This window comes from Sturnira hondurensis, unplaced genomic scaffold, assembly GCF_014824575.4.
Source record: "Sturnira hondurensis isolate 20B ecotype Veracruz unplaced genomic scaffold, ASM1482457v3 Scaffold0021490, whole genome shotgun sequence".
NCBI classification, from domain to species: domain Eukaryota; kingdom Metazoa; phylum Chordata; class Mammalia; order Chiroptera; family Phyllostomidae; genus Sturnira; species Sturnira hondurensis.
In genome coordinates this window covers 1,455,893-1,483,209 of record NW_028094121.1, presented here as the reverse complement: position 1 = coordinate 1,483,209, position 27,317 = coordinate 1,455,893, and the positions used below count along the sequence as shown (strand labels likewise).

The window sequence follows — 27,317 nt, the reverse complement described above, 5'->3', positions numbered from 1 at the left end:
GTGATGATACTATTTTTTTCTCCTTTCTATTTTCTAATCTCATGTATTTTAAAAATTTTCTACAAAGAGGATATATTACTATATAATGGGAGTACATTTTCCTTGTTTGAAAATGTAGATTCATGTACTGATCTACCACTTTCTTACCACCAATCACCCATCATGTGTTCACTTCTCTTCCTACCTACCTCAGATCCCATGGTCTCTCATTAAAATCACTTTCTGGCAAACACTCTTGACTCCCTCCAAATCTCAATCCTAACTTTGGTTAAAGGCACTTATCCACGTACCCACGCCTACCCCAACAGCTCACCAGTGCTGAAGAAAAACAAATGCAGGCTCACTAGTCTCACTTTAAACTCATGGCCATAATTCTCAAATGCTACTTAACATCATCTAGAAATCATGCCACATTTCCCTACTAGGTTTTCTACTTTCAAAAAAACACCCCCCAAATTAATATCCTTTTCTCTCTCTTCATACTCCAAATATGCACTCCTTCACCTTCACTCTTAGGGGAGTATATAGATTCTGAGTTCATTGAGAAAACAGAAATAAGAGATAGGAACCTTCTGCATGCCATTCATTTCAGAAAAGTACAGATCTTGTTTAGTGGTATACCCCCAGCTGCACAGTATAGCAGTAGGTTCTAAGTTAACATTTGCTGAGTGAATGATGCTACATATTCATCATTCTTTCTGACTGTTCTCCTGTTGCTGAGGATAAAGTGAACTTGCTTTTACCAAAAGCCAACCCTCCATTTTTACTTCAGATCCCATTTCCTCTCATCCTCTTAAGGACTCTGCAAGTGTTCCCCTTCTAATAGATTGCTTGCGCCAGCCTTCTTATCACTCTATCACCTATCAAACAAACACACACACACAAAAAGCCAACAAACATCCCCTCCTACTCCCACACATGTCCCTCCTGCTATATCCTTCCACTTCTCTGCTCTCCTTCATAGGAAAACTTATTTTAAGAGTTGTCTATAATCACTGACTCCACACTTCCTCAAATAATCGCCTCATTCAAATAGGGTTTTTCTGCTCACCACCCCATTGACATAACTCCCAAATTCTATTTTCAGCACTGTCCTCTTTTTTTTAATTCCACACTTACATATACAATTACCTATAGCCCATCTCCACATGGTTATCGATAAGCAATTTCAAACTAAACAGTTTGAAACAGTCTGGCTAAAACGAAATGCCCCCTCTTGCCAACCAGTTCCTCTTTTTGCCTTCCCCAAACCATAAATGTCATCTCCATCACCTAGTTGCTCGAGCCAAATATCCTTAAAATTATCCTTGATGCCTCTATTTCCTTTACACTCACATCCAACCCATCAGGAAGCTCTGTTGGCCCACATTCCAAATCCATCCACTGATCTTAATCTCACCATTTGCACTGTAGTTCAAGTCACTATCACCTCTTACCTGGAACATTACAACAGCTTGCTAATGTGTTTTCTTGATTCTGTTCTTGCCCTACTCCACAGTATTCTCCACATACAGGTCAAAGTAAGCATTTTAAAACATTACCCAGATAATGTCACTTACCTGCTTGAGGACCTCCAGCAGCTCCACACTGAGTTAAGGGTGCCTTACAAAGCTACGCAAGACCTGGCTTTTGTTGCTCCTCTGACCCTATTATTTATGACTTTCCCCTTTCTACTACCCTGCAGTCATACTGGCCAGTGTCCCACTCCAAGAGTGTGCCTTCTCTCCTGGTTTGATGTCCCCTATCTTTCTAGTAATCTGTCATATTTGTTCTCCTCTAAATAATTATTAAAAACTACAAAGTTGATCAGGCTTAAAAATTCCTGACAAAGATATTAGGGTATCATAACTGAATTTATGTTTAAAGTTTCTCACAATTATTGTTATAATGAGAAGGAATGTATTCTTTAAAATTAAATACCAATATACAGTACATTATATATACAAGTTTTCAGTATTATAGCACCTAAGTAAAGATGAGGTACTAGTATGTGCAAAACTAATTCAGGAAGCCATGATAAATAGAAACCAGGCTGCATGATCATTAATAAAACAATATTTAAAAGCAACTAATGCAATTTAGAAAAAAAATCCTAGTAAAAACAAAAAATGAAAGCCAGACTCAAAGACTAAGCAAAATGAACAAAAGGACTAACAAATGTAACTGGGTAGGGAGGCACCAAATGAAGTTTAATTTAAGACAATGGAAAAGGAACTTCTGAGAAGAAATATTTGAAGCTCCTGGCACAAACAAGTGGAGCCTGGAAGCAGCACACAAAGAAAAGGAGACAACAACTACCTTACAAAATGCTTAATTTTAAAGCATCATCATAAATTACTCAGTGGATTACATAACTGTCCCCATGTCAATTCCTAAATGAAAAGAATACAGAATCTGATAGAATTTCACACATTAAAAAAGGAGCTAGTCACATAATTTTTCAAAGCATGATGAGAATTATAGCCATGTTTCAGAGTATATTATGATATATAGCTACCATTTTTAAATAACTGGTTTTGTTTTATTCCCTTTCCCCAAGCAGTATATTTCTTCTCTGGCAGTCATACCCAGTTAACAGTAACAATTCAAAAGCCTGAAATCCTCTGTAATTGTCTGTGCTCCCAAGCCCTCCAATTGACCAGGTTATCAAATTATATCAGTTCTACCTCTAAAATGACTATCTCATCTCTTTCAAATCTGAGTTTAAGATTTCAAACAACAATTTTTTTTAAGATTTAATTATCTCTCACCTTGACCAATGAAAAGTTACTTAATTCCTGTCTCATCTCACTCCTTTCCAATCCATAGTTTAGTATCAATTTTCTAAAGTATGGATAAGATAAAACTTGTCACTACCTCCTTTAAAAGTCTTCAAAGATCAAGCCCTAAACTGTATCCATACATAACAAACACGTCATACTATTTCATCTCTCTAAAATTTTCTATCTTTCTCTATTTGGGAGATTCCTATTTATTCAGCACAGTCGAGGGCAACTGTTACTTTGCAATAGCTTTCTGGTAACATCCCCAAGCAGAGTATAGTACCATAGTATACTATAGTACTATAGTATAGTACTATACTATAGTACTCTGTGCCGGTCACAGAGTATCAGAGCTAAATATTACTAAGCCAGTCAATATTGCTGGGACTGGGCACACAACAAGCACTCAAAAAATAAAAATAAAAAAGTCCGTCTTTTTACCAAACTCAAAATAGTTATACAATGAGAGAAAAACTATACATATTAAGAAGTTAATATTTAAATGCATGCTTTCATGGAAACAATTTTGACATGAGATTGATACTTAGATACAGACATATATAGCAAGGCACTCAGCCTTTGATCCATGAAAGAGAAAAACAGATTATGGACAGTACTGTCATGTTGGACAACTGAAGTTCAGCACTGCTGAAGCAGAAGGGGATATCCTAAGAGAAGCAAAATACAGTTCCTGTCAGTGGCTCTGTTTTTTACTATAATGGAGAATGAAGATCTACAAAAAGCAAGAAGGCAATGGGCGGAGAAGCAGAGGTGAGGAATACAGGAGAGAATATGCTTATGGTCGATGGGACCTTGGTTCTGGAGGCCCACTTATAGCCTGGCTTTGCACAAGGCTTTAACTGTTGGGAGGCTTTAACAGCCTCCCTAGTGATTTAAAGAATCACAACTATTTTTGATGGAGAGGCAGAAGAAAGAGATTTAGAGAAAATATGATTTTAGTGTCAAGTGGAAAAGCAAGCTTCACTTAATTATCAGATAAGACAAATCATCCCACCTCAGAAACTATGCTGAAACACAAAGAGATTTTAGCTTTAAAGACTTCTGATAAGGTTCTTACATTTTCACAAACCTCAAATTTTACTAGAATTTAAATTCCGAATTTTATAGGATATTTGTCTATTTAATTCAACTAATATTATAAAAATATCACTATAACGATGATAAGAATGTATACCTTCCAGAAATGGTTATAAGTTTTAAGGACATTTTAAGTAAGATAACATAATACAGAGTGTCTAGCATGATGCCTAAAACAGAGAACAAATTCATGAAATAGGTTTCTCTTTCTTTCCTTTCTTAATTATAATCTCTAGTATAGCCGAACCATTAGAGAAATATTCTAAAGTATTTATAAAGCAAAACTCCTTTCATGACCCAGAAAAATTCATGCTAATGACAAAAATGACATGATGGCTAACTGAAAAGGATAATGAGTGACCTAATTAGTAGTGAGAAATTCCTTAAATTCAGTCCTTGCCAATGCTCTTAACCCTGCTTACCTCCAGGATGGGAGGGTAAAAAGATACTTACCACTAGGCTGCATATTCAATGAACTAAAAACTGGTCAAGGTGTTAAGAAGTTTGGGATTTATCCCTGGATCCACCAATACCTCACTCTGACCTCCGAGAAAACAGTTTCCCTGTATGTGAATTTCTCCATCTGTAAAATGAAAGGAAAGGGGAACATTTATTACCCAGTAAAGTACTGAGACTCTCAGCTATTAACAAACAAGGCTACATGGTAAGAAAATTAGGACAGTAAGATACAAATTTTTTGCCTATTAGAATATCTCAGGGTGGGCCCTGGCTGGTGTAGCTAAATGGATTGAGCGCGGGCCTGCGAACCACACGATCGTGGTTCGATTCCCGGTCAGGGCACATGCCTGGGTTGCGGGCCAGTTCCCAGTGGGGGACACATGAGAGGCAACCACACATTGATATTTCTCTCCCTCTCTCCTTCCCTTCCCCTCTCTCTGAAAATAAATAAAAATATTAAAAAAAAAGAATATCTCAGGGTGGGATAGTACCTTATAGCAAGTATACGAGTTTAATTTAACTAAGCCTTAATATTCAGAGATAAAAATATTTGCTACATCCAGTTCCACGCAAATGTTGAATATAAATATAGTTTCCAATTAACCAAGTAAAGCCAGAAAAAACAAAAGATACTAAACACCATTACCATGATGTTATGAATTGATCTGTGTTCCCACAAAATTCATATGTTAAATTGCAATCTCCAATGTGACTGTGTTGAGAGATAGGACTTTTAAGGAAATAACTAAGATTAAATGAGGTCATAGGGGTAGGCCTTAATCTGACAGGACTGGTATCCTTATAAAAAAAAGAAAGAGAGACCAGAGATAGCTCTCTTCCCCTTCTTCCCCTCAAACACATACAGAGAAAGGCCCGGTGAGGACACTTGTCTATAAGCCAAGGAGAGATGCCTCATCAGAAACCAGCCCTGCTAACACCGTGATCTTAAACTTCCAGCCTAGGAATTGGGAGAAAATAAATTTCTGTTGTTTCAGCCACCCAGCCTGTGGTATTTCGTTATGGCAGCCCTCCCCGACAAATACACATGGGTCATTGGACAAATGAGACTATAGTAATTCTCTTGAGAGTATTTCATGCAACAGTCATCGGTTTCCAAGTTGCTCTAAAGAAACTTCACTCTTTTACAAAATAAAAACAAAAGAAAATAAAATACTGAACTGGAAGTTCACTTTTATCCTGTTTTGGATCTTAACTCTATTTTTCCTTAAAGACCATTTTTCCTTAAATGCTTTAGGCAGGTAACTTAATTGCACTGAACCTCAGTTTTTTATCAGCAAAAAAAATGGGAATGGTAACGCTAATGCTATTTGCTTCACTGGACTGTTGTGAAGAATAAAAAGATGACTTTTTAAAGTGCATAATATGGATAATAGAGATTATTAAGGAAAAACTTGATGTTTACTACCTTTCTCAGAGAGAAAACTCATCCTGTGAATAATACAATGTACTTGCCAAAAGGACATTAGAACCTCTAGGGATGCTAATTCTCACAACTCGAGTAACTAATATAGGAATATCTGCTACAATTACTTTTACTTTGCTTCTTTTCCCTTTGGCTTCCTCTCTTACTGTTGACTGGGACATTTACAAATTAAGGTAATGTGATCTTGGGGGAAATGAAAGTTTCTGTATTTATTTTAAAACACAGTAACGACACTAAGAGGCTGGAGTAAGAAGAGTAACCTCAGTCCTTCGATGTCCAGAGCCCTGATGTCCAGTAGTTTCTGGAACATCCTAGAAAATAGGCACTCATTGATTTCTGATAAAAGAGTGCAAGAGCATAGACTAGTAACACCTAAAGCAGTGCCATTCAATAGAACTTTCAGTGATAATGGAAATGTTCTATATCTCCATTGTCTACTGGGCAGCCACTAGCCACATGTGACATCCAGCAGGCGAAATGCATCTAGTGTGACTGAACAGCACATTTTAATTGTATTTAATTTTTATTAAATTTAACTAGATGCATGTCCAATGGCCACTCTACTGAATGGCACAGATCTTGACAGTGCAAAGATTCTAGTATTTCTGGAAACCTTTGAAAGGTAATAAGCAACAGAAAAATCTACAAGGCTATGGACGCATCCTTTTGAAATGTGACAAAAAAATCACAATAGGTCATATTTTGAAGCAACAAAAAGTAGAAAAAATTCTTCATATACTGTGATATTAAGAAAAAATTCAGTTGCAAATTATCACTTGTATATTAAAATAGCAATTATTAGCATTACGTAGTTTGTATTTCAAGTGTTTATTATGTGCCAGATATTGTGCTAAGTATTTCAATAACACCGCCCTCTCCAGTTTAATACCATTTAGTACGATATCATTACCCCTTTTTACAAATAAGGAAATGATACCAGGGAGGTGATTAATTTTCTAAAAAGTTAGAAAAAAAGTCAGGATTTGAACACAAAAACTATGCTTTTAATATCACTGTCTCTCCCCTTAAAATAAATAAACAAATAAAAAAGAAACCATATAATCACTTTCAACATAAAATAGCCTGCTTGAAAGAACTACAACCAGGTGTGAATGTGGATGTTCTACCCATTTTATTTGATCTGGACACTGAATAAGATTAGGCGTAGTCTGGGATTTAATGAGGTAAAATTAGTTTAAACAAAGGATGTCCATTGGTACCATGATTTAAATATTCACAGAGCTTGGAAAATACAAAAGTAATGCAGGCTTACATGCTGGGGGAGGAAGGGCGGAAGAGACCAGGGAAGGAAGAATGAAAACTGGAGAAATATTAAACATACTTCTGAAAACCCATTACAAGACAGAACTCTTTCAGTGTTAGATAACACTGGTTTTAATAAGCCATAATTGTATTCCAATATGCACAGAAATCAAATTGAAACGTTGGGAGCAGGACTATCCCACTGTGGTCATGGAGGACAAGCTATAGGGGAGGCTGGAGACTGATCTGAGATGTGCCACTGATCAGCCACTCTCTTCTTAGCAAGTATTCCTAGTGACTCTCAAATGATCCTCTGCCTCCAGCTCTCCATTTACTTTGTTCCATTCAGAGATGAGTGTGATGAGATGGTAATATTCCTCTGGGATGATCCCCCAGAAGAGGAGCGGCGGGGAGGTAAGCTAGGCAATCACTTTCTTTAAAAGACCAGTGAATTCTGTCTTGTACATGCAGCAGATGTGAACAAAGGAGATGGAACAAATCTCTCCTGGTGACTGTCCCTCCCCCTACTCTCTGTAGCGATTATGCATCTCTGCACATGCACGGAGAGAAGAATCCCCAGAGACTATCACTATTTCCTTTAACAAGCCAAGCAGCAAACAATAAGTGGCTAATGAAAATGCAGAAAAGCCATGACTACCTTTGTCTTACAGGCCATCCTAGTAGGCTTCAACTATGTATAATGTTTATCCTTTCCAGAGGCTTACAGAGGTGTGATCCAGAGCATAGGAAAAGATAATGCTTTTTAGAATGCATTTGGCTCATGCTTTTTGAACAGGGAAGATTACTAATACCAGTGGTGGCACATCATAATTCCTAGAAATGCATAGTATATTTGGATAACAGCCCATAGTTTATTATAGATTTAAAGGGCACATCATAATTCCTAGAAATGCATAGTATATTTGGATAACAGCCCATAGTTTATTATAGATTTAATAGGGTAATCTACGGAGACAAATGACAACAACTGAATGAGATGAGAATAGGTAAGTAGGTAGGCAGCAACTTGTGAACAGACTCATCTGCCATACTAAGACAATGGTACATTACATATTGAAGCGTTTGGTGCCACCCCAAAGATTATGTTAGACATTCAATATCAAGATCTCATTTCTTATTGGTATTTTATATCTAAAGGGATTTTAACATTTTTCAGACTTTTACATACATTATTTCCAATGTTCATACAGCTTCAACACTTACATGTTTACTAAATTCTGATACTGATTATCAACTTATGATGTGGTAAGTTCATATGTAGTAAGAAGATGTAGTAAGAAGGGCAAAATTTAGAGGTTAAAGATCTACAAATAACTCTTGCTGTTCAGAGTTAAGATTTTGAATAAGTCTCGTAACCCCATATTGTTTCCATAAAACACGAATAGCAACAGTACCACTTCATAAGATTACTGTAGAGACTGCGTAAGATAACTANTTTTTCAGACTTTTACATACATTATTTCCAATGTTCATACAGCTTCAACACTTACATGTTTACTAAATTCTGATACTGATTATCAACTTATGATGTGGTAAGTTCATATGTAGTAAGAAGATGTAGTAAGAAGGGCAAAATTTAGAGGCTAAAGATCTACAAATAACTCTTGCTGTTCAGAGTTAAGATTTTGAATAAGTCTCATAACCCCATATTGTTTCCATAAAACAGGAATAGCAACAGTACCACTTCATAAGATTACTGTAGAGACTGCGTAAGATAACTATGTGAAGAGTACTTTGCAGACTGTAAAGAGCTGTATAAATGATGTACCAGCCTTGTTCAAATTGCAGGATTAAGTTGGCAAGAAAGGGTGAGATTCTTTTATTCACTGTAGTCACTATTTGTGACACATACATTCATACACAGCCTAATAGAGGATAACTCTATTTCTACTACATATAAATACGGGTTCTGACCTTTTCGAGGATCTGATTTTTGCATGGTACCATCAGCTATACCAAATTGGAAATCATTTCTCTTTAGTGAGATGAAGAAATCTAGAAGCAAAAGACAGAAAAAATTAGAAATGTGAACGAACTATTGTAGATAAAATAGTTTTCACCAAACTATTGGTGAAATTAGGATTTTATCAGAGGAAACCAGCAGTCTGGACACTCAGACAGGCCTTTCCAAGGGCTGTGATTTGGTTATGTTTCCAATTTCTGGGATCCTTCCCTCAGCTTTGTAGGTTCGGAATCCTAATTATGTTAAAAATAGATTGACTCTTGACAGATCTTTGGTCATTAAACAATGATAGGTAAACTAGAATATTCATTTATTAACTTACTGTGAGAAATATAACAGCCAGATGAACTAAAATATTGTACACTGAGAACTACAAAACACTGTTGAAAATATTAAAGAAAACATAAATATTTCAATGTCTCTGGTTATACTTTGCTCACTTGTTTGTTTTGTTGATTAGGTTCCACTTATAGGTGAGGTCATATGGTATTTGTCTTTCACTGCCTGGCTTAGAACAAACTGACAGTAACCAGAGGGGAGGAGGCGGGTAAAATGGGGAAAAAGAGGGGAAGGGTCATCAAGGAGCATGTATAAAGGACACATGGACAAAAGCCAAAAGGGGGTAGGATGGAGGGTGGAAGGTGGGGATGGGTGGGGTGGGGAGGGAGATGGAGACAACTGTACTTGAACAACAATAAAAAAAGATAGAGTAGGCTTAAAGGTAAATAAATAAATAAACTTGAAAAGCCCCAAGACTCAGTAAATGGTGTCAAATGGTCAATGATAATATTAAAATGGAAAAAACATAAATAAATGGAAAGACATCTGTGTTCATAAATTGGAAGATTAATATTGTTAAGATGACAATAATACTCAAAGTGATCTAAAGACTCAATCCCTATCAAAATCCCAATGATTATTTTTTGCAGAAATATAAAAAGTCATCTAAAATTCGCATGGAATTTCAAAGAACCCCAAGTATCTTAAACAATCTTGAAAATGAAGAACAAATTTGGGAGACTCATACCTCCTGATTTCAAAACTTACTACAAAACTACAGTAATCAAAACAGTGTGATATGGGTATAAGGACAGATATATAGACAAACTGAATAGAAGAATAAAGGGCCCAGAAATAGGCCCTAATGTACAGAGTAAAATTATTTTCAACAAAGGTGCCAAGACCATTCACATTTGGGAAAAAGATACCCATTTCAGCAAATGATGATGGGAAACTTGGATATCCAAATGCAAAAAAAAAAAATAGAATGTTTATCTCACACTATACCAAAAATTAACTCAAAATGCCTCAAAGACCTAAATATAAGAGCTAAAATTATAAATCTCTTAGTAGAAAACATAAGGGAAAATCTTCATGACACCAAATTTGGCAGTGATTCTTGGATAAGACATCTAAAGCACAGGCAACAACAACAACAACATCGAATTTCATTAAAACAAAAGGCACTGTGCATGAAAGACACTGTTACAGGAGTGAAAAGGCAGCCTGAAGAATGGGAGAAAATACTGGCAGACTATGTATCTGATAAAGGATTAATATCTAGAACATATACAACTTAACAACCAAAAACCCACATCCAACTCAATTCAAAAATGAGCAAGGGACTTGAATAGCCATTCATTCATTTATCTACACAGATGGTCAATAAGCACAAGAAAAGATCTGCAACATCATCAATCTTTAGGGAAATGCAAATCAATATTACAATGAGATACCACTTCACTCACATCCATTAGAAGGGCTATTATGAAAACAAACAAAAATAAGTGCTGGTGAGGATGTGGAGAATTAGAACACTTGCAATTGTTAGTGGGAATGAAAAGCAGTACAGGTGCTGTGGAAAATCTCAGAAAGTTAAACACAGAATTACCGTATGATTACCACATGATCTAGTAACTCTACTCCCAGATACATACCCAAATAATTGAGAGCAAGGACTGAAACAGATACTTGTGCACTAATGTTCACAGCAGCATTACTCACAATAGCCAAAGGGAAAAAACAATCCAAGTATCCAACAATAAATGAATGGATAAACAAATGTGGTGTATACGTGCACACACACACACACACACACACATACACACAGAGGAATATTATTCAGCCATAAAAAGCAATGAAATTCTGATATTTGCTATAATATGACGAATCTCAAAACATTATGCTAAGTAAAATAAGCCAAAACTGAAGTGACAAATATTGTGTAATTCCACTTATATTTGGTAATTAGAATCAGCAAATTCACAGAAATGGAAAGTAAAATAGATTTCAGGGGCTGGGCAGGGTGGGTAATGGACAGTAATGATTCAACAGGTTCATGGTTTCCATTAGGGATGATGGAAAAGTTGCAAAAATGGATTAGTGAATGCTACCTAACATTGAAATGTACTTAATGAGTTAAAAGGTAAAATTTATGTTACGTGTATTTTACCACATACAAAAAACCAAAACAGCCAACAAGCAACTCTGCTGCTGAGTTTGATAGTCCTGTTCAACCAACTTATAACAGGAATACAAAAAGCCTCACAGGACTCTTCCGAAAGTAAGTCCTGGAGTCATAGCGTTCCCCTTCCTGGGTAATCATAGATGTAACCTCCAATTAGTCTTCGTTATGACCTCCCATTTAGTATGTTTTGAAGCTTAATACCTTTTGATAAACACATCCTTTCTTTGGATAATGTTGCTATCTATATATAGCAAGTAGTACAGATGGGTGTTAGATTTGCATATTAACTCTGTCACTAACTATGTAAACTTGGACAAGTGACTAAATGTCACTGGGCCTCAATTTATGTATGTTTAAAGTGGGAAAAAATAATAGCTTCTACTCCAAAGGGTCTGTGAGGGTTAAGTGGCATTAACTACTTTAATGAATGAAAAGAAATAAGCATCTGATAGAGAGGAGGTACTTCCTCACCTCCCTAACCTTTTGTCATACTACTGATCACTCACAAGTCAGTTCTCTGTATCTTGGCTCCATCAGCAACCACGCATCACCACAGTTCTCTGTGGTTTAGAAGGCCTTGCTAGTGGGCAGGGCAGGGGAGAGTAATGGGGGAAATGGGGACAACTGTAATTGAACAACAATAAATTTTTTTTAAAGCCAATGTCAAAAAGACCAAAAACAAATGCAGACAAATTCATTTTATATCACAAACCTCTCCTTCCATCAGGATTCCATCATCCCTAAAGGCAGACACTTGTCATAGGCTTATTTTATATCACAAACATTGCCTAGAAAAAAATAACATTCTCAATTTTTTAAAACTGAATTTTCAACAATTCTAAGTTTTTTACAACAGATCTTGCATAAATTCCCAAGTATACAAGTTCTAGTTCTATATTTGTAGTACAAAAACAATGAGTATAAACAACAAGGTAAAAATGGTAAGTATGGTTCCATTTCAGTGCTAAGAAGCTGAGAAAAATCTATAAGGTGTTAATGGGTGGGACAGTTTAGGATTTCAAAGCCTGCTACACTATAATTGGCTGGTATTAAAAGTGCCAGAGATAAATGAGTAAGCCTAATATCTCACCATGAAAACATTCAATAATGAAGTTGGTCTAATAGAAGACAAAGTTAGATCATACAGATCAAAAAAATATCCATTTAATCTCCATGTAAAAAGCAAAACATCAGCCCTGACTGGTGTGGCTCAGTGGGTTGGACATTGTCCCACAAAGAGGAAGGTTGCTGGTTCTATTCCTGGTCAGGGCACATGCCTGGGTTGTGGGCCAGGTCCCTTGTTTGGGGGCATGTGAGAGGCAACCGAGAAATCTTTCTCTCTCTTTTTTTCCACCTTTTTTAATAGTTGTTCAAACACAGATCTCTCTCTCCCTTTTTTTCTCCCTCCCTCTCCCTTTCTCTAAAAAGAAAAAAAAATCTTGTTTTTTTTAAAGCAAAACATCAAATCACATAATGATTAGAGAATAGCATCAAATCAAGATTCATATTCCTGGCCCTGGCTGGTGTATCTCAGTGGATTGATTGAGTGTGGGCCTGTGAACCACAGGATTGTGGTTAGATTCCCAGTCAGGGCACATGCCTGGGTTGCAGGCCAGTTCCCAGCAGGAGACTCACGAAAGACAACCATACATTGATATTTCTCTCCTTCCCTTCCCCTCTAAAGATAAATAAATAAAATCTAAAAAAAAGATTCATATTCCTGATTTACTCCTAGATCACACTGCTCAGACATTAAAGTTCATCATGTCTGACTGACCTGAACTACTGAGACTACACCATTTTAGGATTACCATCAATATACACAAGCCTAGGTATAAAACTGGGATTAGGAGACAAAGAGAACCACAACAGAAAAAAAGAAATTGAAAGGTTACCAAAAAATGTAGGCTAAGATCATTTTGCTAAATAAACTTCCATATTGTTAATTTAATGGAACCATCATAGAAGAAAGGGAACCAACTATGAGCTAGGTTCTATGCTAAGCACTTTAAAAATAATTTTTTTTTGTTAAAGTATAATATACCTAATAAAAAGCACACAAATCATAAGTATGAAGCTCAATGAACTTTTACAATATGTCTCCAAACCAAGAAAGAGATCATTACTAGCACCTGAAATACTCCCTTTGCATCATCTCCCAGCATTACTCTACTCAAGAGTAAATGCTGTCTTGACTTCTACCACTGTAGACTAGTTTTGCCTGCTTTGAACATTACAGAAATACTTACATCATATGTACTCTCTTTTATGTCCACTTCCTTCCACTCAACATTTTGTGAGATTCATTCACAGTGCTCCTACCAGGCATTTTTATCTTCATTACATGATCTAAGCACCTAACATTCTAGCATTTCCCATTTAAGGTTTTAAAAAACCTGTGGTCTGAAATTAGATTAAGGAACCCAAGGTCATGTGGCTACTAAAAAGAAAGGCTAAAATTAAAGACTGTCTCATTTCAAAGTTCATGTTCTCTTAGATTCCATTATGCTTGCCTACCACACAGTTTAAAAACAAGAGGAAATCAATCCCTTCCCTAGTTTATTTATCCTAGGCCATATATGTGTATAGAGGTTTGACAAATAGCTACTATGCAACTGTAAGACATTATTATTAGCATAAAGAAGGAGCTACTTAGGGCAGTGGTTTTCAAGCCTTTTTGATTCAGATCCACAGACTTAAATACAGGTGTTTTTACATTATGCATTTCTGAAAAACCTTACATTCTGTAAAAAAAATATGTATTAAAACTAGGCTTGTGGAAAAAATAAAGTTAGAAACAGGTTACTAAAAATAAAAGCCCATGGAACTTTGTACCCTTTACACACACACACACACACACACACACACACCCATAACGGTCTAAGTCATTAAGAAAAGGTTAAACTAGGCCCAACAAACTAAACTGAAAAGAAGAAAGGGTACAATCCATTTTAGAATAATTTCCAACTAAAATAATTTTTTAAAATAAAGTTTTAATGTGCAACGAATAAAACAAACTTGTAGCTTCAGAACACTAAACTTCTAAAAGTGACTTATTTCCCCAAGGTTTCCTACAGTGAAGATTTGAATGTCACCATCTGCAGACAGGAGCTACTATTATTAAAAGCTTTTCATGGTGACAAAATTAAAATCTGAGGTCAGACTCATATGGCTTTGGGGGCCCATAAGAGACTATTAACCCATTTACCACTCTTATCTGTTCACACTGCCCAAGCAGACCTTTGAAAGACGTCTATGCCACATAGTACCAGACATCTCAAGATCAACTCTATGCTATTAGAGTCGAATAGGATAGAGTCCTGTATAGAAAACTACCTCCTCAGAGATACAGCTCTGAAACTAGATGAAATCCTCCCTGCTTAGGCCATGGAGATATTTGGGACAATTCTTTTTTATGTACCAAGAAACTGAGGGGCAACTTAGACCTAAACTTGGCCTGGTTCATTCTTTGTAGCCACTTCTTCAAGGCTTCACATTCTTCACCTGGAAACCAGGAGGTTAGAACTCTATAGTGCCTTCCCAGGCAGGTCCCATGTTTATTGCAAACTAGCTGCATGCCTCTGTTCCCTTATCATCATCCACCTCTACAAGTGTCTGATTTTATAGTTTCATAGAAAATCCTGTTATTACTGAAATAAGGAAAATTTAACAAATATTATCAACTGTCTTTCTGCAAGCTCCTCAGGCAATTACCCTGATGTCCATTTCTGGTTGGGAAACTTTGAGACTAGCTCTTTCTTCTCTGTAACAATAAATGTGCCTTATGTGAATCCAAAACAGTATAGCTATCTAAGGAAAGGGTTCACTTCTCTATAAAAACGAACTTCACTGAGAGAGCATGGAATAATCATTGAGTGGTATTAAGCTAAGGCATATCATTGATTTAAAAAAATTATTTGGGGATGATACAAAAAGAATATATAATAAGCATTCCAAACAGCTAAGGCCGACAAGTCGTACCATTTGCTGAGTTACTCGGTATTTAGTAGGAATCTTTTTCATGTTAACTACTAAGAATAATGCCACTTTAAACAGGTCAGAAAACCTTTGTACATAACCATAGAATAAGTAGGGACAAAGAGGCATTGGAGATGAAAAAAAAGTATGTCCAGTTGCATGGATTCTTGAGGTTCTATTTATTTATTTATTTTTTTAATTAAAAAATTTATTGACTGATTTTGGAGAGAGAACAGAAGGGAGAGAGAGGAACAGCAATTTGTTGTTCCACTTATTTATGCATTCATTGCTTGCTTCCTTTTAAAAAATTTTTAAAATTATTTTTAGAGAGGGGAAGGGAGGGAGAAAGACAGGGAGAGAAACACCAATGTGTGGTTGGCTCTCTCACATGGCCCCCACTGGGGGCCTGGCCTGCAACCCAGGCACGTGCCCTGACTGGGAATCAAACCTGCTTTTGCGACCTCTGGTTCGAAGGCCTGCACTCAATCCACTGAGCTGTACTAGCCAGGCGAGGTTTTATTTTTTAATTCCAGAAATTTAGCTTTCAGAACACAAAATGCCTTTCTCTACTTCCTCAGCTTTTGACCTAGCAATTTATCCCTTAATTAAAACCTATTTTAATTCTCCCTCACTTCAAGTCTCTAGGGTTCACTGGACCAGGTTTAGTGGGAGACTTTATTTCTGAGAACAATTTTATATAGTCGTACTAGTTCAGAGAACTCCAGATATTTACTTCATCAAAATCACTGACAGGTGAGTTCTGGCTGAGATGGAGGCATAAGCAGAAATACCTTGCTTCCTTGCACAACCAAAAAAAGGATAATGTTGCATCCACCAACCGTGAGAACAAATGTTGGAGACTTTCAGGGTTTCCAAGATGTTACTTTATTGGCCAAGTTTAACCTGCGCAGGGGTGAACTCTCAAAGTGTCTGGAAACACGGTGCCACAAACAAGAGTCGCGCGCAGTGCTTACAGCTAAGTCCTTATATAGAGGCAGGCAAGCAAGCATTGCACAGAAGCAGATGTGGTGGTTAGCTATTGGCTTACAGCGCCCGAGTGTGGGAACAGGGTGGGGTCTGACTCAACTGAAAGGAAAATTTTGAAACTAAACAGATGGCAATCAACTTACAGGATGTTTGCTAGGGATGCAGGCTCCTTGGGGCTGAGACTATTTTTCTTGTCCCCAACAGATAACAACTGATTTAAAAATAAAGAACAACCAAAACTGCCAGAAAATCATTTGCATGGAAGTCCAACAACCAAGGAGTTGAAGAAACAATCATCCAGACTGATTTTATCTCAGTGCACTGAGACAAAGAAATATGGCCCAAATTAAAAATAGATCAGAAAATGAACTCCAGAGAATGAACTAAGTGATAAGGAGATAGATAACCTATCTGATACAGAGTTCAAAACACTGGTAATCAGGATGTTCACAGAACTGACTCAGCTCAGTCGCAAAATGAAGGAAGAAATGAAGGCCACACAAAGTGAAATAAAGGAAAATATACAGGGAACCAGCATTGAAGGGAAGGAAACTGGAACTCAAATCAATGATTTGGAACAGAAGGAAGAAATAAATATCCAACCGGAACAGAATGAAGAAACAAGAATTCAAAAAAATAAGGAGAGGCTTAGGAACCTATGGGAGAACTTTAAGTGTTCCAATATCCCATTCATGGGGGTGCAGGAAGGAGAAGATGAAGAGCAAGATATTAAAAACTTATTTGAACATATAATGAAGGAAAATTTCCCCAATCTGGTGAAGGAAACAGACTTCCAGGAAGTCCAGGAAGCCCAGAGAGTCCCAAAGAAATTGCACCCAAGGAGGAACACACCACGACACATCATAATCAAGTTACCCAAGATTAAAGATAAGGAGGGCATCTTAAAAGCAACAAGAGGAAAGGAGAGAGTTAGCTACAAAGGAATTCCCATAAGGCTATCAGCTGATTTCTCAAAAGGAACCTTACGGGCAAGAAGGGGCTGGAGAGAAGTATTCAAAGTCATGAAAGGCAAGGACCTATATCCTAAATTACTCCATCCAGCAAAGTTATCATTTATAATTGGAAGGGCAGTTGAGTGCTTCCCAGATAAGGTCAAGTTAAAGGAGTTCATCATCACCAAAGCCTTATTATATGAAATGTTAAAGGGACTTATCTAAGGAAAAGAAGAAGATAAAAAATACAAACAGTAAAATGATAATAAACTCACAACTATCAATAACTGAACCTGAAAAACAAAAACTAAGCAAACAACTAAAACAGGAACAGAATTACAGAAACGGAGATCATGTGGAGGGTTATCAATCAGTGAGGCAGAGGAGGAATGGTGGGGAAAAGGTACAGGGAATAAGAAGTATAATAGGTAGGCACAAAATAGACAGAAGAAGATTAAGAACAGTATAGGAAATGGAGAAGCCAAGGAACTTATATGTACAACTCATGGAATGAACTAAGTGGGGGAGGAAATGCTGGGTGGTAGGGGGCAGTGCAGGGAGGAGGGTGATAAACAGGAGAAAAAAACTGGGACAACTGTAATAGCATAATCAGTAAAATACACTTAAAAATCACTGATAGGTGTCTAACTGGTGCAATGCTCTTTAACACAGAGCAGCGATTCATAACTTTTTTCCTACCCTCACAAATCTGAAGAATACAAAACACTATCAGTAAGGGCAGACTCATTGAAAGCATTGAGTTTCAGCAAGAGGGTAGGAATTAGGATTAATTTGACGGGAAGGGAGGCTCCACTAGGTGAAGGTTTTTCAGAACCTCTGTGGGTATTGGTATAATTAGGAAAAAGACCTCTCCAGTCCATAAGCTTCTTCCATTGCTCTTCCCCTTGGCCCCATGCTCTAGAGCAGTGTTGTCCAACAGAAATGTAATTCAAGCCAAGTATGTTGGTTTAACTTTTCTATAGTAATCACAGTTTTTAAAGTTAAAAAAGATAAAAGTATCTTAATTATGAATTTTAATTAACAAAATATATTGAAATATCATTTCAGCCAGTAATCATTATAAAAGTCAATGAAAATACTCTACATTCTCTTTTATATTGTCTTCAAAATCTGGTGTGTATTATAGTATATCTCAATTCAGATGCTAAATTTTTATTAGACATACTTGACCTGTATTAATATTATATAAATTTATAGTTGAAAAAGATTCATATACTGTTATTTAAAACATACTTAAAATTTTTCCAATAACTATATCAAGAATCAGTTTTTACATTTAAATTTAATAAGTAAGATTTAAAATTAGTACTTCAGTCACACTAAATACACAGCTATTGTGTTAGACAACCGATTATCTAGAGGAAATAAATACCAAAATTAAATGTTAAGCACTTACTATGTGCCAAGCATGGTTCTAAGTGTCTGCACTAAATTTTTCAATTCTCACAATCCAGTAAGATAGATACTATTATCTTATCTTATTTTGTTGATGAGGAAACCATTGCAGAGAGATATATTAAAATTTGCACAAAGTTACACAGTAAATTTACTAATCCAGTAAATGGTGGAGCTTGGATTCAAAGCAAGGTATCTTGACCCACTTCTTATTTCTAAAGTTTAAGGTTTTTCCAGGAAAATTGGACTATTTAGTATGCCCTAGGAATAAACACAGTCTTTTACGTATGTTTGGATAGAGGCTTCCAGCACTGGCTGATTTTCTCCATCATATGTCCTGTCTTGATTGCATGGACTTTTCTCAATACAGTCCTCACACTTGTTAAAGAAATCCATGTAACATGAAGACAAATTCTATCTGATTAAAACTCATTTAAAAGACATGTATTGTCTTTTAAAAATATGAGTAAGTACCCAGCTACTTATCAGCCCTGGAAAATGGGGAAGAGTACCATCAAAGAATCAGAAACTTTGAAGAATTTCTATAACATACAATCTAAATAGTGCTGGATAATGGAGAAAATCAATCCATTGCCGATAGCCTCTAACCAAATGTAGGTAAAGGATTCTATTTTCTCCCAGGGCATACTAAATAAATCAACTGTCCTGGGAAAAAAACCAAGCTAAGAAACAAGAAATGGGAGTTGATGGAAAGTAATGAGATACCTGAGATTTTAAGACCTGTGCTAGCTAGCATCTTACTCTTAATCAAAAAAAGCTTCTAGCTACACTGTTTGTCATGAGGCACAAGACATACAGTATCTTTTAAAATTAATTTTAAAGACACTTTAAAAGGAGAAAAAGACAACAAAGACTACCATAAAGAACCTACTCTAAACGTGACATTGAAAAAAGCTTAACCAAGGCACCCTCAGGATGCAATGGTGATGAGTTAGGGTTAGAAATGACTGGGTAGGAGCACAGACAGTACAAAGAGATCCAAATAATGAATAACCTAGTAAATAAAATTCTTTATAGGAACAAGCAATGCAAATAGAAAAGATATAATTTAGTTATAAATATTTAAAATATATTGGCACACCTGGCTTCCTAAATTAATTTAAACCTCTTTCAGAAAAGTCCTAAATAATCACCAGAAAAATTTCAATATAGCTGGATAGGTAGGGGGACATATAAATAGACATGTAATATTTACAAGTAATGGTAAAATTCAGGAGGTGAACATAATTTTTTAATTGTAAAATCCTTTTAATTTTGTTGTATGTTTGAAGTTTTCACAAGTAAAAAAGACTACTTTAAAATATCTCAGAGAAGCTACTGTCTCAAAACTCAACATTGGGAAACAGTGAAAAGTTGGGTAGGCTAGAACAAAAAGACTAAAAGAACCAACATTGTCTTTTTAGCACTTTTACATACGCAACCATTTTATCACAACAAATCTGAGAGGCAAATCACATTATCTCCATTACACACATATACCCCACCCCACCCCTAAGTCTCAGAGAATACCTTAATTAGTGAATATTAAACCTGGGATCAAAATATGCATACAGGTTTAAAAATCTCCCTAAAATCTAAATCTATCTTCATCATTTATTTTCCACAAGTATATAAGAAAGTGATTCTATTCCAGCTTTACTTGGAGAAGCAATTTAAATAAGAACAAATGAAATATATTTTATAAAACATATTTTTACAATATACTATACAAAATATAAATGACTTCTAGTTTCACTCCTTTATAATTTTCAAAGTTAAATGACTAACATATTCTTATTTGTGTTACAGTTAATTGTATACATCTTTTACAGTTATTTTGCACTATAATTCCCTTGAAATTAGGATCCAGATCTGATTCATTTCTACACTCTTTGTAATGGAACCATAGTTAGTTCAATGAATGTTTACTTACAGAAAGGATGTGATTCTCACAATAGATACACAAGGTGGCTATGACACCTAGTTACATTATCCTTATTAAGCACTTGAAGAAACAAAGGCAGAGTAAACTAATACTATTTCTCAGCTAAAAAGCTCATTTGCTGAGCTAAGGTTCCAGTCTTCGCCTTTTGTAGCACCAAATCAAAGATACTAAACCTGATTCTCCAACTGAGAGTCTGGCAGGGTGGCCAAAGGAAAAAGCTTTAATTAGGCCCAGACTGGGCGTGGCTCAGATGGGTGGGATTGTCCCACAAAGCTAAAGGTCACCAGTTCTTTTCCAGTCAAGGCACATGCCTGAGTTGTGGGTTCAGTCCCCAGGGTCAGAGCATGTAGGAGAAGGAGAGACAACCAGTCAATGTTTCTCTCCTGCATTAATGTTTCTTTCTGGCATAGATATTTCTCTCCCTCTCTTGCTCCCTCCCTTCCCCTCTCTCTAATAATAAATAAAGAAAACCTTTAAACAAAGACAAAGCTTTAGTTATAGTTATATATTTTAAATGTTTGGAAAACCCTAAAATATGGATCTTAATGTGAATATAAAATGTTGGTAAATGTTCTGATTTCTCTCTGTTTTACTGGGACAGAGTGGTATTAGAAAAATAAAAATGATTCTTAAAAATCCCATACTTGGTTATAAGTTACCTAAAAGTCAAAAACACAGAAGTTAAAAATATAACATCTGTCCTGGCTGGTGTATCTCAGTGGATTGAGTGTGGGCCTGCGAACCAAAAGGTCACTGGTTGGCTTCCCAGTCAGGGCACATGCCTGAGTTGCAGGCCGGGTCTCCAGTAGGGGGCTGGTGAAAGGCAACCACACATTGATGTTTCCTTCTTTGTCTTTCTCCTTCCCTTCCCCTCTCCCTGAAAACAAATAAATAAAATCTTTATAAAAAATACATAACATCTAAGATTTATACTCAGCTCATAGGCACCATTCCATGTATGAATGTTACTTCACATGATTTTCTATAATATCTAGTAAGAGATTACTATTATTCCCATTTCACCAATGAGGAAACATCAGAGTTAGAGTTAGGTGTCTGAACTGGGATGTTAAACAATCTAGATCATGTTCTTTGCAGTATACTATGTTGTTACTTTGCAGTATAGTATGCATAGTGTACTTAGCAGTATACTTTGTTTTGCTTTCACAAAACTAACCAATAGCCTTCTGATTGACCCCTCTCTACTTCATCCCACCATGTGTGTGGCAACCAGAGTAGCCCCTGTAAAACAAAAAGTCAATCATATTGCCTCTCTATTTAAAATCCTTCAGTGGATTCATGTAGCCTATAGAATGAAATCCACTGAAGTCCTTGGCATTACGTGTGTAACCCTTCAAAACCTAAATTCTTTAAGATTTGGCCCCACTACTTACTTCTCCAACCTCATCTACCCATTCTCCTTCTTTTTACCTTCCTCCCCTAAGTTATTCTAAATGGTCTACTGTCCCTCAACTCATCTATAATGAAGTCCCTTTTCCCATTATCCATTCAATTTCTCAGCTTACAACTCATCCTTCAAAATTTAACTCAGAAATCAATGTATCTCCTCTTTCTCAGACTTCTTAGTACCTTTCCTTAGATAATCATTTCTTCTTCTGTGCTATGTTGATATTGGGTTCTGTTTGCAACATTTAAATGTGGTATTACAATTACTTGTTTGTATGCCTCTACATACTATTTGACAGTGAAGCCCTAAGGGATATTTTATTCATCCCTAAGGTCTAATACACTGCCCAACAATAGTAGGCATCAGGTATATGCAGAGTTAAATCCAAACCCACTAAATTAAAAAGTACAAAAGTGTGAAAAAGGATTTCGATTTTGCAAAATATAACTATTCCAAAGGGGGTGGGGGAAGCCTGAAATCCTTTATCTGAACTGTCAATAACAATGGCAGTTGCCCTGAAGGTCCCTGCTAGCTCACTGTGCCCCAGCTGGGCCTCCAGAAGGTTCATTACTTTCATATTACCATTGTGGCAATTTATTAATGAGCTCAGTGCAAGCAAGATAAATTGAAATGACAGCTCTGGCAACTAACATCTCTTATTTATCATTAGAGCTGGTCTCTCACTAGTGATGCCACAGATAAAGCAGCATTTATAGAGTATCTTATAAGAGACCTACAAATTCTGTGACTGGCACTAGGGGGAATCCAAAAAGGCACAGGTCCTTATTAGTAGAGGCAAAGAATGTGTTGTTAAAAAATAACTCAAAACTGAAAATCACAGATGTCCATTAGAAGTAATAATAAAGGACTCATTAGGTAATTTATCACTTATGGGTCAACTGCCTATCCAAAAGCTAACAGAAGTGCCACTGTAGCTTTCTCGCATCACCCAGATGAGAGGGAAACCAAGAACCAGTACTAGGCTTTCCAGCAGAAGGAAGGTCTGTAAAACTAAAGCCCTAACCCTCCAAAAGTTTAAAGGCTCCTCCTTCCTAGAAGAAAACATAGGTAGTAAAATCTCACACACTGCTTGTAGCAATATTTTATTTGATACATCTCCCCAGGCAAGGGAAACAAAAGAAAAAATAAACAAATGGAACTACATCAAATTAAAAAGCTTTTGCACAGCAAAGGAGACCATCAACAAAATAAAGACAACCCACAGAATGGGAGAACATATTTGCCAATACATCTGATATGGGGTTGATATCCAAAATTTATAAAGAACTTATAAAACTCAACACCAAAAAGCAAACAATCCAATTAAAAAATGTGTGAAGGATCTGCATAGACACTCCAAAGAGAACATACGGATGGCCAATAAACATATGAAAAGAGGTTCAATGTCACTAATCATCAGAAAAATGCAAATTAAAACCACAATGAGATTGTCACCTCACACCTGTCAGAATGGCTATCATCAGTAAATCTACAAACAAGTGCTGGCGAGGATATGGAGAAAGAGGAACCCTTTTGCACTATTGGTGGGAATGCAGACTGGTGCAACCACTGTGGACAGCAGTATGGAGATACCTCAAAAAATTAAAAATGGATCTACCTTTTGATACAGTGACCCCGCTTCTGGGAATATATCTGAAGAAACCTAAAACCCTTATTTGAAAGACTATAAGCAACACGATGTTCACTGCNTTAAAACCACAATGAGATTGTCACCTCACACCTGTCAGAATGGCTATCATCAGTAAATCTACAAACAAGTGCTGGCGAGGATATGGAGAAAGAGGAACCCTTTTGCACTATTGGTGGGAATGCAGACTGGTGCAACCACTGTGGACAGCAGTATGGAGATACCTCAAAAAATTAAAAATGGATCTACCTTTTGATACAGTGATCCCGCTTCTGGGAATATATCTGAAGAAACCTAAAACCCTTATTTGAAAGACTATAAGCAACACTATGTTCACTGCAGCATTATTTAAAATTGCTAAGATATGGAAGCAGCCCAAGTGTCCATCAGTAGATGAATGGATAAAACAATTATGGGACATTTACACAATGGAACACTACTCAGTTGTAAAAAAGAAGAAAATTCTACCCTTTGTGACAGTGTGGATGGACCTGGAAAACATTATGCTAAGTGAAATAAGCCAGTCAGAGAAAGATAAATACCATACGATTTCACTTGCATGTGGAATCTAATGAACAAACGGAACTAACAAGCAAAATAGAAACTAACTCACAGATAACAGGATTGACAGCCATGGTGGTGGGGGGAGGTTAAGGGGTAGAGGGATAGGGCAAAAAGGAAAAAAGTCTCATGGATGTGGACAACAGTGTGGCGATTACAGGGAAGCAGAGCATAAGGAGGTTAAATGGTAATGGAAAAAATACAATAAACTTTTAAAAAATAAGTAAACAAATAAAGGTTTCTTGGTACCAAAGCATCCCTACCAATGCTTTAGAGGTACTCTCCTAAGATAAAGCCACATTATAAGCTGTCAACACAAGTACCATATTTTGCCATGATCTTTTTGCCCAAATTTTTGAGGGAAAAATAAGGATGCCATTATACATGGGTATAATGATCACATACCATGGTTATGACACTGGGTATAATAATCCTGTGCATAACGCACACAAAAACATCAGTGTGTGTTATACACAGTGAAATGCAGTAAACTTTATAATATACCTAGACACAAATATAGTTTAAAAGAAGAAAGAGAAATGGCAGAAAATCCTGTGGATACTGAAAGATACCACATATACTCACTGTCTTTCACTAATGACTAGAGTACCTCCAGGTAACTATTTTGGCTTCTTAGGGCTGCTATAACAAAGTACCACATACTGGATGTAATAAACAACAGAAATTCATCCTTGCACAGTTCTAGAGGCTAGAAATCTAAAATAAAGATGTTGCAGGGTCATGTTCTCTCTGAAGTCTGCTGGAGAGCTCCTTCTTTGCTCCTTCCGGCTTCTGATAGCCCCAGCAAACCAATGAAGATTTTGGTAATGATGAGAGTAGAGTGCTGCTCTGACAAGAACTTAAAACTAAGGAAGTAGCTTTGGAATTGGATAAGTAGGACTGACAGAGAAGACCTAGACTACCTTGAAGAGATGGTGGGTGGAAATATGAACATTAAAGGTACTTCTAGTGAGGCTTTAGAAGGAAATGATGAACATGTTATTAAACACTGGAGGAAAAACACTACTTGTTATATTGGCAGAAAAATGTGTCTGAATTGTCTCCAGCCATTGGGTGAATTTGTAAATTATGAACTTAGATAGTTGAGGAGATTTCTAAGTAAAGTGTTGAAATTGTGGCCTACTTTTTCCTTGGTGCTTACAGTGAAATATGAGAAGAGATGAACTGAAGAATAAACTGTTAAGCAAAAAGGAACCAGCACTTGATGATTTGGAAAAGTCTCGGCTATCCAAACAGTGTGCTCTGGAAACAGGGACAAGGGTGTGGCTGGACAATCATTTGCCTGACTCATGGATACAATCAACCATTGCAGAATTAGAAATAGAGATGTGGTTACATATACACACAGTTACCAAGGAAAGATCTGTGGAGGACCCTCTTATCAGACGGTTTGGGCCCCATGAAATACAGGACAGACTGAAAGGTTTTTGAGAATTTCATACCAGGAGAGGTGCTTCAAGCTTTATACATTCATCTACTGATGGGCACTTAGGTTGCTTCCATATCCTGGATATTAGTAGTAATGCTGCAATGAACACCGGGGTGCACTTCTTGAATTCGTGTTTTGGATTTCTTTGGCTATATACCCAGAAGTGTAATTGCTGGATTGTATGGCAAGTCTATTTCTAATTTTTCGAGGACTCTCCATACTGTTTTCCATAGTGGCTACACTACTATACAATCCCTCCAACAGTGTAAGGGTTCCCTTTTCTCAGCATCCTCGCCAATACTTGCTGTTTGTTGATTTATTGATAGCCATTCTGACAGGTGGTAGCCAATGTCTCATTGTGGCTTTAAATTGTATTTCCTTGATGACTAGCAATTTTGAGTATCTTTTCATGTCTATTGACCATCTGTGTGTCCTCTTTGGAGAAATTTCTATTCAGGCCCTCTGCCCATTTTTTTTTGCTTTTTATTAGCCTCTGTCCATTTTTTAATTAGATTGTGTTTTTGGTAAGTCATATGAGTTCCTTATATATTTTAAATATTAACCCCTTATTGGATGTATCATTTGTGAACATCTTCTCCCATTCAGTAGGTTGTCTTTTCATTTTGTTGGTTTCCTTTGCTGTGTAAAACTCTAGTTTGATGTAGTCCCATTTGATTATTTTTTGAATCCCAAAGAAATAGCACAGAAAATTATTTAAATTTTATAACCTTTAAAAGATAAACCTGTATTTTAGAACAATTTTAGATTTACAGAAGAACTGCAAAGGTAATTCAGAGTCCCCATAAACTCTGCACACAGATTCCCCTATTATTAACATCTTACATTAGTATAATACATTTATTACAATTAATTGGTATATTGTTAACTAAAGTCCACACTTCCACATTTTATTGAGATGTTCTTGGTTTTTACCTAAAGTCCTTTTTCTGTTCCAGGATCTCAATTAGGAAAACACATTACATTTAGTTGTCATGCCTCCTTAGGTTCTTCCTGGCTGACAATTTCTTTACTTTCCTTGGTTGATGACCTTCACAGTCTTGAGGAATATTCATCAGGTATTTTGCAGAATGCCCCTCAACTGGGATTTGTCTGATGTTCTTCTCATGATTAAAGTTACAGGTTTTGGGGAGGAAGACCACTGAGGTAAAGTTCTAACATTTTTAATTCAACTGTTTCCTGGATCACAAGCTTACTGAGGGAAGGGATCACATCTTATTCTCAATTTTGTATACTTACTAGGTGTCTGGCAAATATTTATTGGTTAAGAAGGAAGAAGTGGATGTTCACCAAAGGTTGAGGAGGTACAGAAACATTGCAACTTATTAAAATATAAATACTGGCTCTAACAAGAAAACTGTTCATATATTTGCTCAAATTAAAAATAATCATGACTCTGATTCACTAAAGTGTTCTACGATTTTTCTAGTTTGCTTACATTCTCTGGTGAGATAAGATACATTAAAAAGTCCATTC

The 27,317-nt window shown here is 36.4% G+C and overlaps 1 protein-coding gene across 6 annotated transcripts in view; it reads right to left on the bottom strand.

The window, feature by feature from the left end:
- SCMH1 (Scm polycomb group protein homolog 1) overlaps positions 1-27,317 on the bottom strand; it is a 137,205-nt gene that overhangs the window by 94,641 nt on the left and 15,247 nt on the right. For 5 of the 6 annotated variants that reach the window (XM_037032488.1, XM_037032489.1, XM_037032480.1 and 2 more), the window contains exons 2-3: positions 8,962-9,042; positions 4,314-4,443 (exon numbers count right to left, since the gene is read on the bottom strand). In XM_037032488.1, the coding sequence (XP_036888383.1) occupies positions 4,314-4,326 (13 nt within the window). In that variant the 5' untranslated portion in view covers positions 4,327-4,443; positions 8,962-9,042. The remainder of the gene's footprint in view (positions 1-4,313; positions 4,444-8,961; positions 9,043-27,317) is intronic. The other variant, XM_037032481.1, reaches the window with a different exon arrangement.